Below are 17,057 nucleotides of genomic sequence, written 5' to 3'. Positions count from 1 at the left end.
CACTTCCTTTACTCTGTCCTAGTTTTCCCTTCCTATCCCCACCGACAAGTTGTTCAGTTCATTTTCATCATGGCTTCTTAGTGAGTACCACTGATGCATCTGTTCACCCAAGTGTTTCAGTTTTGATAGGCAACTATTCCAGCCTCGATTGCCCTGTAAGAGCTTTCATGTTATATGAATGCAACCATTATTATAAGGGGCAACTGTGAGCCAGGATCTCCAAGAGTTTTAGAAGTAATTGTCATTCCGTCTGTCTTTATCTTTTTGAGGACATTGGTAAAGAAATCCAAGTACTTTCCTATTTACTTTGGTAATGGAAAACACTGCTGAGCTACTGATGAGTGGTGGAAGGTAAATTACAAATTGGAACCTATTGAAAGCCTAAATGTAGTGTCTGAAATGAATATGATGTGCAGATGTATGCACTTGCCTGCTATTAATTCACTCTGAATTTTTATAGACTTTAAGGTAATCGTGTGAATTGCCTGTTACTACTTTTAAGCGAACGGCAATATTATAATTATTTAAATGGTTTTGTATATTTAACAACTCAGCGTGCCAAGTGCTTTAACAAGTTATTTGGATTTGAAGGTTGGTGTAGGAAAATAGAACATTTCTGTCGAATTAAAGTGTTTTAGTTGTATAGGTGCTTTTGGAAATAAAATATACTTTAAATGAGAAAAAATGAGGCCTGTTATGAATGGAACTAAGCAGGGCTGATTATTTTACCTTTAACAAAGTGGAAAATTTAAAGCTTGGTGTATCCCATTTTTATTAATATAATAAAATTTAATAGTGTTGTTCTGGGCGTTGATATATGTTCTTTAGTGTTTATTAGCCCTAGGTTATAGTAAAATGTTTTGGTCCATTGCCTTTCTATATATACTGTACACAATGCAAATAGCCTAGCTAAAAAGGGGAAAAAGTAAATATATAATTGCTTATGTTTCTCATAGCTTTTCCTAAATTATTTCTAAGTATTTTGATTGCTTATAATAGCAAATATGGTTGAACATAAAGGCCGTCTTTTTTTATCATTTAACATAGGGTTATAGCTTCCCCAGACTTATTCTAATAATGAAGCTATGAGGGATATGACAAGAATGACGATATTAAATTTCTCTAGACTACCAGTAAATTTTTCCATTCTGATGTCAGGAATGCTGAGCATCTGGAATCTGCAAGAAGACTGAATTGTTCGCTGCAGGAACACTTGCATCCAATTCTGAGCCACTTATTCTCCTAGGAACTACTACTGTCTTGTATAGAGTATTGTATTTTTACAGAAGCAATTTTCTGGAACTGGAAAAATCTTTCTCCTTGTGGATCCTCTACCATTGGTTTTTTTTTTTTTTTTTTTTTTTTTTTTGGTGCTTTTGCGTTTTAAAAATGGCATTTATTTTTAGAGTTAATGTTCCATTTTAACGTTAAATTCATTTCCTAGATTTAACGGCAGTAATGTCAATTTGATCAAATACAGTGAAAAGTAATAGAAAACGAATTATTCTAAACAGAAGTTCTTTACATAAAGTTTATGTAAGTGAACTTTTTCTTGTCGTTTCCCTTGAGTTTTCAGGCTATCAGCAGTTTATGTCTTGATGCTGTATGTCTTTATGGTATGGATTTACTCTTTAGAAAGTACTGTGGAACTGGGCACCAGTAACTCATGCCTGTTATTCTAGGTACTCAGGAGACTGAGAAATGAGGATTGAGGTTAGAAGCCAGTCCAGGCAGGAAAGGCCATGAGACTTTTACTTCCAGGCAACTGGCAAAAAGTCTGAGTGTGGAGGTGAGGCTGAAGTGGTAAACACCAGCCCTGTGTGAAAAGGCTAAGGTGTAACACCTAGTCCATGAGTTCAAGTCCCAATACTGGGTGTAGGGGGGGAAATGCTGTGGAGGTGGATGGGGAAGAGGTATAGTGCAGTCTTAGTTGTCTGTTACACTTTATTTTTTCCAGTTTTTATCAGTTAGGAGTTGAGATTAACCTGGTATAAATTGGTGTAAGTCTCTTGATCTTTTTTTTTTCTTTGTTAATTCATTTTTCTATTTAGTAAATTTTCAGTCTGGAGTAGGCTGTCTTCAGTCTGATCTTGTTTTCGCTGTCGTCGTCCTTTGTGTATGGAGGAACATGTATGCTAGATAGGGATCCAATGATTCTAGGTAGCACTGCCTGAAATTGGGATGGGATTCTCCAATTATAAAGCTTCATATTGGGGTTGGGGGTTTTGCTCAGTGGAAAAATTCTTGCCAAGTGCAAGGCCTTGATGGTAGTTTGGTCCTTAGTAACACAAAGGAAAAAAACAAAGCTTCATACTAGGTTTTACTTGGCTCTTCATGTTCCACGCATGCCTAATGTTATAAATATGCTCTCCAGGAACCATTGAATCACAGTGACAGACATGAAAATAAAGAATTATTTCAGCAAGGCAAAATTTACTTCTGTAGGGGGCAAAAGTCTGGCAAGCAAGCACAGAGCAGGCAGGCAGCTTCTCTATCCCTAAAGCAACAGGTCACGCCCCTCAGCTCAGATTGGTTAAGCTCAGCATCACAATCTGCTGGTGATTGGCTCCTTTGAATGTATTTACATCAGGTGACTTTGAAATAAGATGAAGAATACACAAGTAATCTCAAAATATACCCTCTCCTTCTATGATTTCTTGCACAATCTGAGGTGTGTCTTAAGTTCATTTGGAAAAGAAGCCAGTTTAAGACAAAAGGTTACATTTCAAAACATCCTTCTGGGGGCCAGGACTGTGGCCTAGTGGTAGAGTGCTTGCCCAGCATGCACAAAGCCCTGGGTTGGATTCCTCAGTACCACATACACAGAAAAAGCCAGAAGAGATGCTGTGGCTTGAGTGGCAGAACGTAAGTCTTGAGCAAAAAGTGTTCAAGGACAGTGCCTAGGCCCTGAGTTCAAGTCCCAGGACTGGCCAAAGCAGGGAGGAGAAGGAAAAAAAGATCCTTATCCCAAAGCAGATCTTCTTTTCCTTAACAAGAAACAAGCAACACACTTGGTTTTCAAGTGTACAGGAGCACAGTTTATCAGATGGGCCTCCAGCCTTGGTGTCATGCTGAGTTTTTTTCATCTGAACACTAATTCCTACTGAATCATGTTGCTAGCTGTTCTAATTTCTCTCCACTATAACACCACACAGCCCACTTTGTATCACTGTCTCAGTTCACCCAATGCCACTTATCCATGGACAGTTAGCGTCTCCTCCCTACCGATTTGAAGTCAGTAGTCAGAGTTCTTTTCATCAGGACCTGCAGTAACTTTGTTACTTGCATTTAAGACTCAAGATCACATTAAGTATGTATGAACTTCCTTAAATCTAATGTGGCTTAGTAGAGTTATAGTTCATACTTGGCTGTCTAATTCTTTTTACATTTTCTGAGTCATTCACACCTGAGTATGTTAGAAGCTTTTATTTTTGTTTTCTTTGCCCTGAGTAGCTTCTCATGTGGTTCAGATGGCTTGTCCACTCTGTTTAGTCATTTTGATGAAAAGACAAGTCCCTGCGGTGTGGCAAACTGTGTGACAATGTATTGTTTCCCTCTTTTACAAGGCATCAGGATTTTATTCTTGTCTATTTAGGAAGTAAATGTGTCTCTTGGATACTTTTTCTTCCAATATTCGCCTTCCACTTATGTACACCATCTTAATAATTTAGAAGGTCATTTTACAACAGAGATGAGCAAGCCAAGTGGCTTTTCCAAAGAACCCTAGGTTGTGTCTCTTTTGGTGTAACTGCTTGAGTCTGTAATTTTTCTGACTCTGAGTATTTTGTAATCTTGTGAGGATAGTCTTGTTAAGTTCCAAATCTCTATCTTTTTCTGTATAGCTAATATATAATATAGCCTTTGAAATGGGAGATGGAAGTTATTCACAACTTTAAATGATGAACAGGAAATGGTTAGACGCTAAAAACACTTGGAAAAATGATTGAAGGCAATAATATTTGTAAAAAGACCCCAAATTCAGGCCCATTAAAAAGTTTCTCTTTGAGATAAATTGATTGTATTGCTTTGACACTATCTCTTGACTGTAGCCAGAATTTCCCAGGTATTAGTTTGGACCAAAGAAGGGAATAGTAGTACTTATATGCCCAGCATACTGGTGCTCTATCTCATGAACTTTTTCCTGCTGTCACTCTAAGAGGGAGGGCCACAGAGATTGAGAAGGATGGAATAATTCCACTGAACACGTGTTGCCACTCAGATCCATCCTCTGTCATTGTGTCAGGAAGAAGGAAAACATTGATCATTTACAATGCTCTATTATGTCCAGTGCTGGCTAGTGAAAATTTATTTATACTTTTCTCTATGCTTTCTATATCTGAAGAATTTTATAAGATGAAACACTCTTTTTAATGTGTTGAGTGTTAATGACAATTTAATGACAAATGATTGCTTTCCTGGAACCTCGTTTGAATTTTGATATTGCCTGATGACTTCACGCTGGTACCCAGTTTACATATGCCAATGTTGTCAGTACTTTGTCAGTGTAAATTGTGTGTGTGTGTGTGTGTGTGTTTGTATTGGGGATTGAACTCAGTCTTAGCTCCTGTGCCGCAACTTAAGCCGTGCCTCTTTGTGCTTTTTTTTAATAAAGTTTACTTTTAGATAGGATAATGTAGTTTGCCTGGGAGATAGCACTTCTGTTGGGGGCCGAGTAACGCCATGTCTAATAACTTTCTGCTGAGGCTTGTAGTAGGGATAAAACACGTGGACCTCTTTGTCCTGTCCATCTTGTCTACTGAAAGGCTCCCTCACCCAATATAAGGAGGAGGGATTTAGGGAATAGAGAGAGAGAGATCATCTGGCCTTGATGAAGCTGCGTGGCGTCTCTGTTCGTGCTCGGGCTAAGAAGGCTGGGTGCGGGAGGACATTGGGCCCCTTCCTCTCATGGCTTGGCCTGGTCAGGCTGTGTTTTTCCCCATCCCCCTACTAGTAGAGGGGGACCGGGGATGAAGGACCCCGACACACCTCCAGAAATTATTGGAGTTATGTCTGATTTCTTTCCTTTTTTTTTTTTTTTTTTTGCCAGTTCTGGGACTTGAAATCAGGACCCGGGTACTGTCCTTGAGCTTTGTCAAGGCCAGAGCTCTACCACTTGAACCACAACACCACTTCTGGCTTTTTCTATGTATGTGATACTGAGGAATTGAGTCTGGATCTTTGTGCACGCTACGCAAGCACTCTAGGGCACATTCCTGACCCCCGTGCTCCCCCTTTTTTTTCATATTGTTCATTCAGCCAGACTGAGGTTTCTGTTTAGTACTTCCTTTAGAATCTCCCCAGAAGCTAGGCTGGGAATATTGCTCAATGGTAGAGGACTTGCATAGCCTTGTGTGCAGTTTTGAGCCCTGGCTTCCCAGCACCACATCCACACAGAGGAAGCTCCTTAGAATTTGGGTAGATCTCACCACTTACTGCCTGCATCCAAGCTCTCACTTGGTCTCTGGGTTACTATGTTGATCTTCCATTGGTAGCTGTCTGCTTCTGCCTCTGGTTTCCTGAAGCCTGACAATTCAGTAGCCAGAGCAAAGCATTTCAAATATAAGTCACGGGTTATCACTCCTTTATGCAAAACCCTTCAATGTCTTTTTTTTTTTCACTCTTAACACACTTAAAACTCTTTGTGGTCTGTCATTCCAGGCCATATATGTTCCAGATTCATATTTCCTCTTTTAAATCACCTCGTAAGCTGTCTCTCTGCTTCTGCTCCAGTTCTATTGGGCATGTTGCCTTGCTCCTCAAAGACTCCAATATCCTGACTTAGAGGCTTAGAGTCTGTGTCTCCAGATTTTTGCCTCTTCGATACACAAGGTGGCTAAGTCCTCCTTCTTCATTCAATCCTGTGCTTACTCTTGGTGTAAGTACTGTCTCTTGGTGGCTCATCAGGATCATTTCTTAAGTCATTGTTATGTGCTGGCTGCCTAAACTCTCAGGAATTACCTTCAACTATGCCATTCTGTCCTTTTTTGTCACCTCTTGTCACTTGGTAGTGTATTGTGCACTTTACTAGGGTGTTGATTGTCTTTTCCGTAGTAAGTTAGCTTCGTGAAGGGATGAGTCTTTGTCTTTTTCACTCACTGGTAACTTCCTTGAACTGCATCTAACATGTAGAATCTGCAGTGTTTAAAAATGTCGCTAGCTGGACACTGGTGACTCATGCCTGCAATTGTAGCCACTGAGGAGGTTGAGGTGTGAAGACTGAAGTTGGAAGCCAACCCAGGCAGGAAAGTCAGTGAGCCTCTTTTCTGCAATTAACTAGCCAAAAGCCAGAAGTGGAGATGGGGCTCAAGTGATAGAGGGCCAACCTAAGGCCAGCATCCAGGCTCTGAGCTCAAACCCCAAGACAAGAATACGAACAAGAAAAATTATTTTAAAGGGTGAATATTCATTGAAGTGTTTGCTAGAAATGGCTGTTTGCAAAGGTCATTGTTTTCTGAATCCATAGGAGAATAATCTTGTACTCTGCTTTTTCCTAGTTATTTATTAGACTAACCGTTGCTCTATGTGATAATTTTTTTGGCTCTCTACTTGCATCTTTGACTTGTCATGTTTCATTGCACTTTTTTTCTAGGCTTTATTCACCTCATCTTGCACTTGATCTCAAACTCTTATTGCAAATCAGTTTAGCAGTTTTTTATGTACCTTTTTTTAAAAAAAGATGCTTACTAGACTAAATAAACTTCCTCTTGCAACATGAAGAAATTAATAGCACTAAACAAGATAATCTATCAAGCCCTTAGGTGTATGCCATAGCTTAATCTAATCTGTATGATCAATGTGACTGTTAGTAATAGGTACTTACAGCTGTGTAGCATTTTAGAAAGATGTTTTTCGTTGGAAGGAAGGAAAGCTTAAAGGGAAGGAAAAATGGATGCTGGCATATTTTACAATAACTACATTGATTAGGTGAATTTGCACTGTCCAATCCTTGATCAAATTATCTCCCTATTCTCTGCATATAACATCAGTGTGTGGAAGATTGGCTCACTTATCTTTTCATAGCTTTAGATCTACATATCATTGCTTGCTCCTTTTCTGCCAGCATAATGTTAAGCCCTGCCAGTAGAGAACATACATGGGGCAATGTAATAGAAAGAGGCTTCTCTTCCTTTTTTCCTCATTTTATCTTTTGCTTCCTTCCCTGTCATGGGCTTGCTAACAGTGGAGCATCCGATGACACTGTGACCCTGTTTTGAGTTTCAGCAGAATGTCTATAGACAGAGTCCCAGGTGTTCCTATATATATCCTCAAGGGGGCTTGCTCGGCTCCGATTACCTGTGCACTGGACAGGTCGGGGTATCCTGGCCTGCCAGTCTCTGTCTACCTGTTTTGGTATGTTTCAGTACTTGGGCTTTCTTGTTCAGGGCTGGTACATTGCCACTTGAGTCACAGCTTTACTTTCAGCTTTTTTTTTTTCTGGTTAATTGAACATAAAGACTCTCATAGAGTTTCTTGCCTGCATTGGCTTCTAACCATGATCCTCAGAGATCTATCTCCTGCATAGCTGTGTGACATGAGCCACACAGCTTTCAAAGAAAGTTGCATTTGTGCTACGAATCCGAATGTAGTAGTTCCTCACAATTTTGTTTAATGGAGTTTCTATTATCTATGGTCTTTTGTGGTCTGAAAAATATTAAGTGAAAAACTCCAGAAAAAAACAGATTGATAAGTTGTAAATTGGGTACCATCTTGGGCCCCAGGGTCCATTGACAGTGTCATACATTGGTCTCACAGAATTATTAGTTCAAGCAGACTATGGAGAACTAGCAGGAAGCATAGTGTGTGATGAAATCTTGTGCCATTCCACCGAGGGTATAAACAGTTTTTTTCATAAATAAATGACAAGTATGAAAACCATTTTTTCCTCCATTCCTGGGGCTTGAACTCAGGTCCTGGGCATTGTCCCTGAGCTTCTTTTGCTGGAGGCTCTACCACTTGAGCCACAGTGCCACTTCTGACTCTTTTTCTGTATATGTGATACTGAACAATTGAAACCAGGGCTTCATTCATGCCAGGCAAGCATTCTACCACTAAGCCACATTCCCAGCCTCTAATTTTTTTATCCAGTGTGTTTCCGCTGTTATTAATCACTTAGTCAGCCTTCACCAGATTTCCTGTCACAGTAATGCAGTGCTTGTATTCAGGTAAACTTTAAGTGATTTAATCATAGCCTCAAAATGCTAGAGTATAAAATAGGAAACAACTTAGTATACATAGTGCTTGAGACTGTAATTCATTAGGAATCTTAGAATAGATCCTCTTTAGATATAGGGGACTATTTTCCACAGACTGGCAGACTTATTATGAACAGAATTTTATTGTCTCAAGGTTCTAGAAGAGTTGAGAGTGCTTTTTTTCAGCTAAGGTTCATTTGGCTATTGACAGCATCATACATTGGTCTTACAGAACAGTACAGCCGGGTGCTTGTGGCTCACTCCTGTAATCCTAGCTACTCAAGAGGCTGAGATCTGAGGATCGTGATTCAAAGCCAGCTGGGTCACAAAAGTCAGTGAGACTCTTGCCTCCGATTAACCACCAGAAAACTGGAAGTGGAACTGTGGTTCAAAGTGATAGAGCGCTAATCTGGGCCTGGGCACTTTCCCTTGAGCTGAAAAGCTCATGAGGACCTCTGTATACTAGTTAGTCGGGGGAGAGGGGAGGGTGAGCATACAGACAGACTTAACTTGAAGAAACTCACTCCCTTGAGAGTGAACCCACTCGCATGGGAAATCTATCCATGGGGCATACTCAGCTCTCCTCAGTGCCTCCTTCACTCCTGTGTTACATTTCTAATCTGTGCTTTGTGGAGCACACATTCAAACCATATGGGGCATAATTGGTTGTTACTTCTTTGAAGACTTTCCTGATATTTCCTCCCTCCTTTGTAGGTATGAGTCCTTTATTCCTCTGCTTTTGCCCAGAATTATAGCCATGTCCTGTGTTTACTAATAGATCTTCTCTGTGCTTTTTTTTTTTAAATCACTGTAACCTCATAGGACAGGAATCATGATTGATTTGCCTTAGATCTTTAAAGCCTTGGATAGTATTTGATCCATTGCTACTATAAATGTTTATTGGAATGAGGCATTTACACGTTTGAATAGCTATGGAGTGTAGGGTAAAATTTCATTACCCCAGGTCTTGCTCAGGGACCAAGAAGACTTAGATAAAATAATGTTAAGATATTCCTAGCTATCTAAACTCTTTTATTTCTCACTGCTCTAACTTTCCAGCACCAAAACCCACTTGCATTTCACAATGTTCTTTTTTTTTGTATTTTTTATTGTAATTAGTAAAAGGGTTACATGATATTTGCCAGATAGAAGGTGCATTAATTCACGTACATTGATACCCTTTCACATGTCTTGGTACCCATTTGCCTCCCCCCCCCACACCCCCCACCCGTCTTGGTTTTCCCCCCCACAATGTTCTTTATTATCGGAACTCTATGACCTGAATACAGTAGTGTTTTTAAACACATCAGAACCCAGGCACTGTTACGTGGAAGGACAGTGATTGTTTCTCGAGACTATACATTTTTTTTTTCGAGGACAGGTAACTGTGGTCTTTGGTGACTGCATACTGTTTATGCTTGCTAGCTCTTTCTCTGTGTCTTTCTTTTGTGGTTGACAGTGTCTCATCTCTTCTGACTGGCCATGGGGCAATCAAATGTGGTAGCTGAACAGAAGGAACTGCTCTTGTGTCTCTGGCCTGCCAGACTGTGGTGGTATATAAATTAGGATTGCATAAAGCCAGTAAACCCCAGAAAACTCGGTTTTATAAGCTTTTGCTAACTGAAAAAATTATTTTTCAAAAACTTTTTAGGATAATATGGCTTATTCCATGAAATGTAAGTAGGTCTTGGGTGACGTTAACACTTTCCATATGTAAAAGACTAGGGAGGTTTTCTTTCCAGGTATAGCATTGTATTTGCTTGCAATGTATGGATAAGTTATTTTGACTTTGAACCATTAAATTGAAGGGGCATTTTCCTTCTAAAGGAAGACGTATCAAGGAAAGGAGAACATGATTTTTTTTAATCAACTGTCTACTCTGTGCCAGTGATTGAGTGCTTTATCTGTCCATTGAAACCTTTTTTTTCTCTCCCTCCCTCCCTCCCTCCCTTCCTTCCTCCCTCCCTCCCTTCCTCCACCCTCCCCCCCCAACCTTTCTTCTCTTCTCTTTTGGTGAGGACTTGGACTCAAGGCTTCTTACCCTCAAATGGCTTTTTTGACCCAGCCTGGTGCTCTACCACTTGAGCCACAGATCTACTTCTAGTTTTTTGCTGGTTAATTGGAAACAAGCTCAGACTTTTCTTCCTGGGCTGTCTTTCAAACCAAGCTCCTCAAATCTCATTCTTTGAGTAGAGTTACAGATATGAGCCACCAGTGTCTGGTCACAATCTTCTCCTCTCCTCCCCTCCCCTCCCCTCTCTCCTCTTCCTCTTCTTTTCCCTCCCCTCTCCTCTATCTTCCCGGAGATAATGGAGATTCTCATATATGATCTAGAGCTCTCATTTTCTCTTCCATTGATAATATCTTGTTCAGTTACAGCAGAGTGGGTGTCACAGCCAGGAAGTTGTCATTGATAGACTCTCCAAAGTTCCCGTGGTGGAAGCCTGATCTCCAGTACACAGTGTGGGAGAGGTGGGCCTCTGAAGCAGTGGTTGGGTTACAGGGCCTTACAAGAATAGATTTACCATAAAAGCCAATTCAGTCCCTTCTTACTCATTTGCTCTTAGGCCCTCTTGCCTTTGCTTCAAGAACTGATGTGACACAAATACCCTCCCCAGGTATACTTACTATGAAGCCCAGACTAACCTTGGACTTACCCTTCTCCTGCCTCAGCCTCTCTTATCTAGGATTACAGATGTGTACCACCACATCTGCACTTGCTTAGCACTCTGTACCCCTTGACCAGTCAGCCAGGCCCACATTTACTGTTTGTATTTATGAAAGTTTAAGTATTGCTGTTCTTATAGTTTTGACAGTACTAGGGTTTGAATGCAGGGTTTTGTGCTAGCTAGGCAAGTGTTTTAGCCACACCTCCAACCAAGCATCTTGTTTGAACTTCCCACCCTCCAGAAAGGAACTGAATACATTTCTATTGCCCAGAGTTCACCAGTTTTTCTGTTCTGTGTGTGTGTGTGTGTGTGTGTGTGTGTGTGTGTGTGTGTGGTAGATAACCTACATTTAAGTTACCATCTTATTTATGATTATGGTTATGATTATTTTTGGTTGGTTATGGAATTTGAACTCTGGGCCTGGGCACTGTCCCTGAGCTCTTCAGCTCAAGGTTCCCACTCTCTCACGATGAGCTATAGTGCCACTTCCAGTTGTCTGGTGGTTAATTGGAGGTAAGAGTCTCATGGACTTCCCGTGCCTGGGCTGGCTTCAAATTGTGATCCTTACATCTCAGTCTCCTGAGTAGCTGGGATCACAGGCGTGAGCCACTGGCACCCAGCCATTTTATTTTATTTTATTTTTATCTTTAAGTAGTTGTACAAAGGAGTTGCCATTGCACAAAGTGGTATATGAATACATTGAGTCAAGCAGGTTATCATTTTTATTTATTTTTGCAAAACAAAATGTTCCTCCCCTAAGCTAAATTCCTAGTCCCATCATGTACTTTGTAAAGACATAGAAACAAAGCTCAAAACTAAGTTATGTGAAATGCTCTAAGTATGAGCACAGGGGTTGAACTAGTCTGTTTTCCCACTTCAGCAACAGTATCTAATAATAATATGATTAACATAATCAAAAGCAATAAAATAACAGTAATTATCCTACTGAATGACATATATAACTCACTGAGCACTTTCTGTGTTATGGGGAGTATGTTAACGGTAACTCATTTAATCCTCTACTGATGCTTCCATGTGTGCAAAGCACTGCTGAGTTATTGTCTTTAATTAAATTCTAGGTTATATTACCAAAGAATAGGTTATATTCACATATGTACATATAAATAGCTATGTGAGTTTTTTGCGTTTTTACTGTTACTATTAAGTAGTGTGCAAAGGGATTACAATTCCATGACTTCTAAGTCCATATCACTTCTTTCCTCTCCCCTCTTCCCCCTCTTGTTTTTACCTTCCAATTACAGCATTCATTTTTTTACGTAATATACTTTGAAGATATGACTTCATTTGCTTGCCTGGTAATATCTTTTTTAAAACTCCTGAAACCAATTGTAAAACGAGAGTCTTCCCTCTTTCTGCATAATTTTACATTTGTATTTTTTTTGGATGGGCCTGAGATTTGAACTTAGAACCATGTAGATAATATGTAGCAGGGATCTTACTTCTTGAGTCACACTCCTTTGTGTTTTGAATCTCTGACTTGGACAACTGATCATGGCAATTGTTGAATGCTTTTATATGTGTGCATGCCTAGATATATAGAGAGGCATGTATTATTATAAGCTGAAATGCTTTAAAATAGTTTTATTAAATTGTAAATAAGAGCTGGTTTCGGCAGAAAGCCATGTTGTTGAAGGAAACAATTGTAAAATACCAAGAATACTTAACAATGTAATTTGGGAAACTTTTTTTTTTTTCCATTGAACATTTTCACTTTGTATTGATTTTGTTGTTTCTTTGTTTTTGATTTTGGTTTTCTGGCTCAGTTACAACTCCAGGAATGTGTGAATTCAGTCCAGTCTCTCTAGTTGCCCCTGTTACTTTGAAATGGTCTCTAAATGCATTTGATTGTGAACTGTATCTCTGATTAGACAATCCACTAATTGGCAGCTACCTATCACTTGCTATTCTTTGCTGGCTAAATATCTTGTAAAGCTGTTCTTGTGATGAACAACAGTTCTTTTTCAGACCAGAAATAACAACGGTCCCGTGTGTTGGAAGTCCCAGGAGATCTTGGTGTTTTTGTAGACAGCAGACAGAAATAAAAGGAATTTTGTCCTTTTTACCTCGTGTAATCCCACTGGAAAATAAAACATGTGCAATGAATTGATACCGACTCCTGCCAGGTCACCTCCCAAAAGAGTCTCAGGCGAATGTTGTTGCAACATTTCTTGGACAGGAGTCTGACGGCCTGTGATGGAGACGGATGGCTCCTGTAGCCTGCTACTGTGGAACACTGAGCTACTGTCTGCTTCTAGAATCTTCCATGAGTGCCACTGACAACCTGCTTTTGCCCTTTTAACTCTTTCACCTGGGAGTTAGATGAACTTTACAGACCCCAGAGTTAGACTGAATTCCACATACCTTTTTATGGTTGACTAAATACATGAAACCCTCTGTATGTTTTATCTGACTTGGCTGAACTTTATTTTACATGTTTGATAATGCAATTTTTTGAAACTATCTGATATTGGGAACTTTTTGGAAATCACAAAACGTTCTTAATAGACCTTTTTTTTTTTTTTAATCAATTTTCTCTTCTCCTAAGGAAGTTTTTCCTTTTCGTGACTCATTGTAGTCTTTGGCTAACACAGACAGAAATGTAATAATGATTAAGAAAGGAACATATGCTTCTTTCTCCTCCTCTTTCTCCTCTTCTCTTTCTCCTCTTTCTCTTCCTCCTCCTCCTGCTTCTCCTCCTCCTCCTCCTCTTCTTCTTCTTTCTTCTTCTCCTCCTCCTCCTCCTCCTCTTCCTCTTTCTTCTCCTTCTTCTCCTTCTTTCTTCTTCTTGGAAAACCTGTACATAATTTCTCTCGTGGGTTCTGTAAACTTGGATGGTGACAGAATAGTGACTACTGAGAAAGATTAAAAACAAACAAACTAGTTGTTATCTATACTTTTTTTGGAATTGAAAATTCAAAACACTTCAGCCTTTCCTCTCTTTCTTTGCAGAAGTGTTTGGCGTGAAGGCCCAGAGTATAGACCCAGTTTCAAACAAAACAAAACAAAAAGACACGTTCCAGCCGCCACATGCACATACACCTTCAGCAAAATGAATGAGATCACTCTAAGATTACGCTGTGTGTTTTATTTTCATTTTACAGGTCTGTATGAGCTGTTGGCTGCTTTGCCTGACCAGCTGCAGCCACATGTGGATAGTCAGGAAGACTTGACCTTCCTTTGGGATATGTTTGGTGAAAAAAGCCTGCATTCACTGGTAAAGGTAAAACCATGGCTGAAGTCAGATTCTCTTTCTCTCTGTCTCTCTGTGTCTCTCTCTTTTGGTTGGGCATGAAAAAAAAAAAAGCATATGGAAAATTATTTTGAGCGCCATCTAGTAAACCCAAGATCAAATTGTTGCTCTCTGAAAATAAAACAGCCTTGTTCCATTTCAGCGGACGGGTGTGGAAGTTGTTAAAGATCCTACCAGAAATACATCGATGATTTCACTTAATGGCACTGATCTGGCTGTGCATACAAATCCAGCAAACATGTGGTTGTCCCCGTTTAGAAAAAGCACATGAAATAATAGCAGGAAGGGTTTAGACTTTTTTTTTTATGGTCCATGTTCATGAGCTGGAATGTAACTTAAATAAATAAATGTTTGAGACAACAACAACAACAAAAAAGGAAATTAGAAGGCATAGCTTTTCTGAGGTCAAGAATGGCAGCAGTGCAGTAGCCACATTAATTTAAAATAATTTCCTTTAACAAAGTCAACTGAAATTCTAGTAAGCTGTTTCTTCTGTTGGCCCCACTCCATGGAAATGGTATTTTGCAGATAAATACAGTGGAGGCTAAATAGGAATAAAAACAGTTCTCAGAGACAGTTCTAGTAAAGTATTATGCCATGAAAATGATCAGCACCCAAAACCAGGGATCAGAGTTCTTAAAATAGTAAAATGAGAACAAGGAACTTACTGGAAAATATGCCACTCTTGCTTCTGGAAATATGAATTGCATTTTCTCTTCTTTAACTCAAGCTGAAAGAAATTCAGAGTCTGACCGTATCCTGTTGGAGGTCGAAATCTGTGCATGAAATCTGGACCTGTGTGTCATTCAGCTAAATTTGTTATGGTTGTCTGTCATGATAAGAGGTTTTTAATTGATGTATAGAATTTGAAAATAAGCCACCTCTGAGTTACAGTTGTATTACCGAATAGGAAAATGCTATTTGATTCTTGTCCCATTTACTGAAATTTGTGTGCTTTGGACAGTAATAATTCTCAAGAAAGTTAGTATGCTAGCATGTCCCTGGAAATACACTTAAGGACCAGGACTTATTTGTTCATTTATTTATTTTTTTCATAAGGACATAATTGCCAAGGTATCATTATGTTCCAAATAACCACAGGCAATTTAGTTGACTTTTTGGTGTTTGTTAGAGAAATAGTCTTGTGGGCTGGGACTTTGGCCTAGTAGTAGAGTGCTTGCCTAGCATACATGAAGACCTCGGATCGACTCCTCAGTAACATACATGGAAAAAGCTGGGGCTCAAGTGGAAGTGCTCTGGCTTTAAGAAAGCCCAAGGACATAATGTACTATGTTATCTCTCATCTCTTTTGCTGTCCCTTGGTTATCTCATATTGTTACAGTATTTCACCTGATATCTGATATATTGTATATATGGGTATTTGGTTATTTGAAGTTGGATAGGGAAGGGAGGAAAACAAGATGAGGGACTGGGGTGGGGGGAAGGAAATGGGGACCAAGATATGAGAAAGGGTATCAATGTTTGTGAAGTAATGCACCTTCTATCTGGTGAATATAATGTAACCCTTCTATTAATTACAATAAAAAATATATGGGGGATAAAAAAGAAAAGAAAGCCCAAGGACAGCGCTCAGGTCTGAATTTAAGCTCCAGGATTGGAAGATAAAAGAAAAAAAAAAGAAATAATCTTGGGATTACAATTGATGAAGTTTATGACTTGGTGAGGTAATACCTGTATGTTGAATATATGGAAATTGAATAGCTGTTTGTCTGTTTGTTTGTTTAATTGATAGTACTGGGAATTGAACTTTGGGTCTAGCTTCTGCGAGACCAATGTTGGGCCATGACTTTAACTCACTCTGGATTTATTTCTATGGATTTGATCATTTGATAAAAGGAATAAAATGTGTTTAAATTGACATCATCATCCCCTGTGCATTCAACATTCCCCAGAGTCAATGGATGAACATTTATTTATATTGATTTATAGCATGTCTGTAGTTTCCTTACCTACAAAATGGAAGTTGAAATTGATGATATCTAAGTAATGAGTCTCAGATAATAGTAAAGCTCAAAATTCTTTGATAGCATGTACACTAGGCACATTTAAGTAGGTATTATTAAGTATTGAGGGAAATCATGATTATTGTCCCATACACAGAGCTGAAAAGAAACTACAGAGAGGATTGTTATTTCTATTACAAGGACAAAAACTAATGTATTAAGCAAACTCCTAGTTAAACTGGCAGTTGAGTCTTCAGCATAGGCTGGTTTCCAAAGGTTTTTTTTAATCCATAACAAATAGTTAAGAATCATTCCGAGTGTCAATATCTGTTTTCTCACAAACGCTGAAACAAATAAACAGATGTTGCCTGTATTTAGATAACACACTTAATGTGTGCGATCCCATCTATATTTGGGGGGGGGATAGTAATTACTCTGGAATTATTTTTTAAATTAGTTTTATTTCGTACTTCTAGTACTTGTCCAATTTCTTACTACGTCCCAGCTTTGATCAGATGCAGACATGCAGCGTGTCCTCTGTCTGACCCATTCTATTAGCTTTAAATACGTAAAGTCTTGCCTCCAGGAGGCCAGCTCATGGGATCACAGTTTGAAACAGCTGGAACAAACCGCTCAGCTGTATTCCAAATGCCTCTACTGCAGGCTAGAGGATAGAATCCGTAGCTTTTGAACATAAATCTTGGTAGAGCTAAAGGAATTTGTTTGAGAAGAGTGAATCAAAATGTGCTTGGGTTTTATGCTCTTTCGCCTGAAGTAAAAATTGTTAGTACATGATTTATAACTGGGTGAACACAAAATTTGATTTTATACTAGTATAGAATTTTCAGTTCTATCTCCCTCTCTCTCCCTGTCTCTGTGTCTCTTTCTCTGTCTCTGTCTGTGTCTCTGTCTCTGTGTCTCTGTCTCTCTGTGTCTCTGTCTTTCTGTCTCTCTGTCTCTC

At 39.3% G+C, this 17,057-nt stretch overlaps 1 protein-coding gene across 3 annotated transcripts in view; it reads left to right on the top strand.

The window, feature by feature from the left end:
- Positions 1-17,057, top strand: part of Mpp7 (MAGUK p55 scaffold protein 7) — a 188,184-nt gene that overhangs the window by 49,209 nt on the left and 121,918 nt on the right. For 2 of the 3 annotated variants that reach the window (XM_090319105.1, XM_090319102.1), the window contains exon 3: positions 13,984-14,102. In XM_090319105.1, coding sequence (XP_090175231.1) covers positions 13,984-14,102 — 119 coding nt within the window. The remainder of the gene's footprint in view (positions 1-13,983; positions 14,103-17,057) is intronic. The other variant, XM_090319103.1, reaches the window with a different exon arrangement.

The sequence above is a fragment of the Megascapheus bottae genome, chromosome 26, assembly GCF_031878675.1.
Source record: "Megascapheus bottae isolate mThoBot1 chromosome 26, mThoBot2.hap1, whole genome shotgun sequence".
NCBI lineage: Eukaryota > Metazoa > Chordata > Mammalia > Rodentia > Geomyidae > Megascapheus > Megascapheus bottae.
The sequence above is the reverse complement of the archived record's forward strand: the minus strand, read 5'-3'. Positions and strand labels throughout refer to the sequence as shown.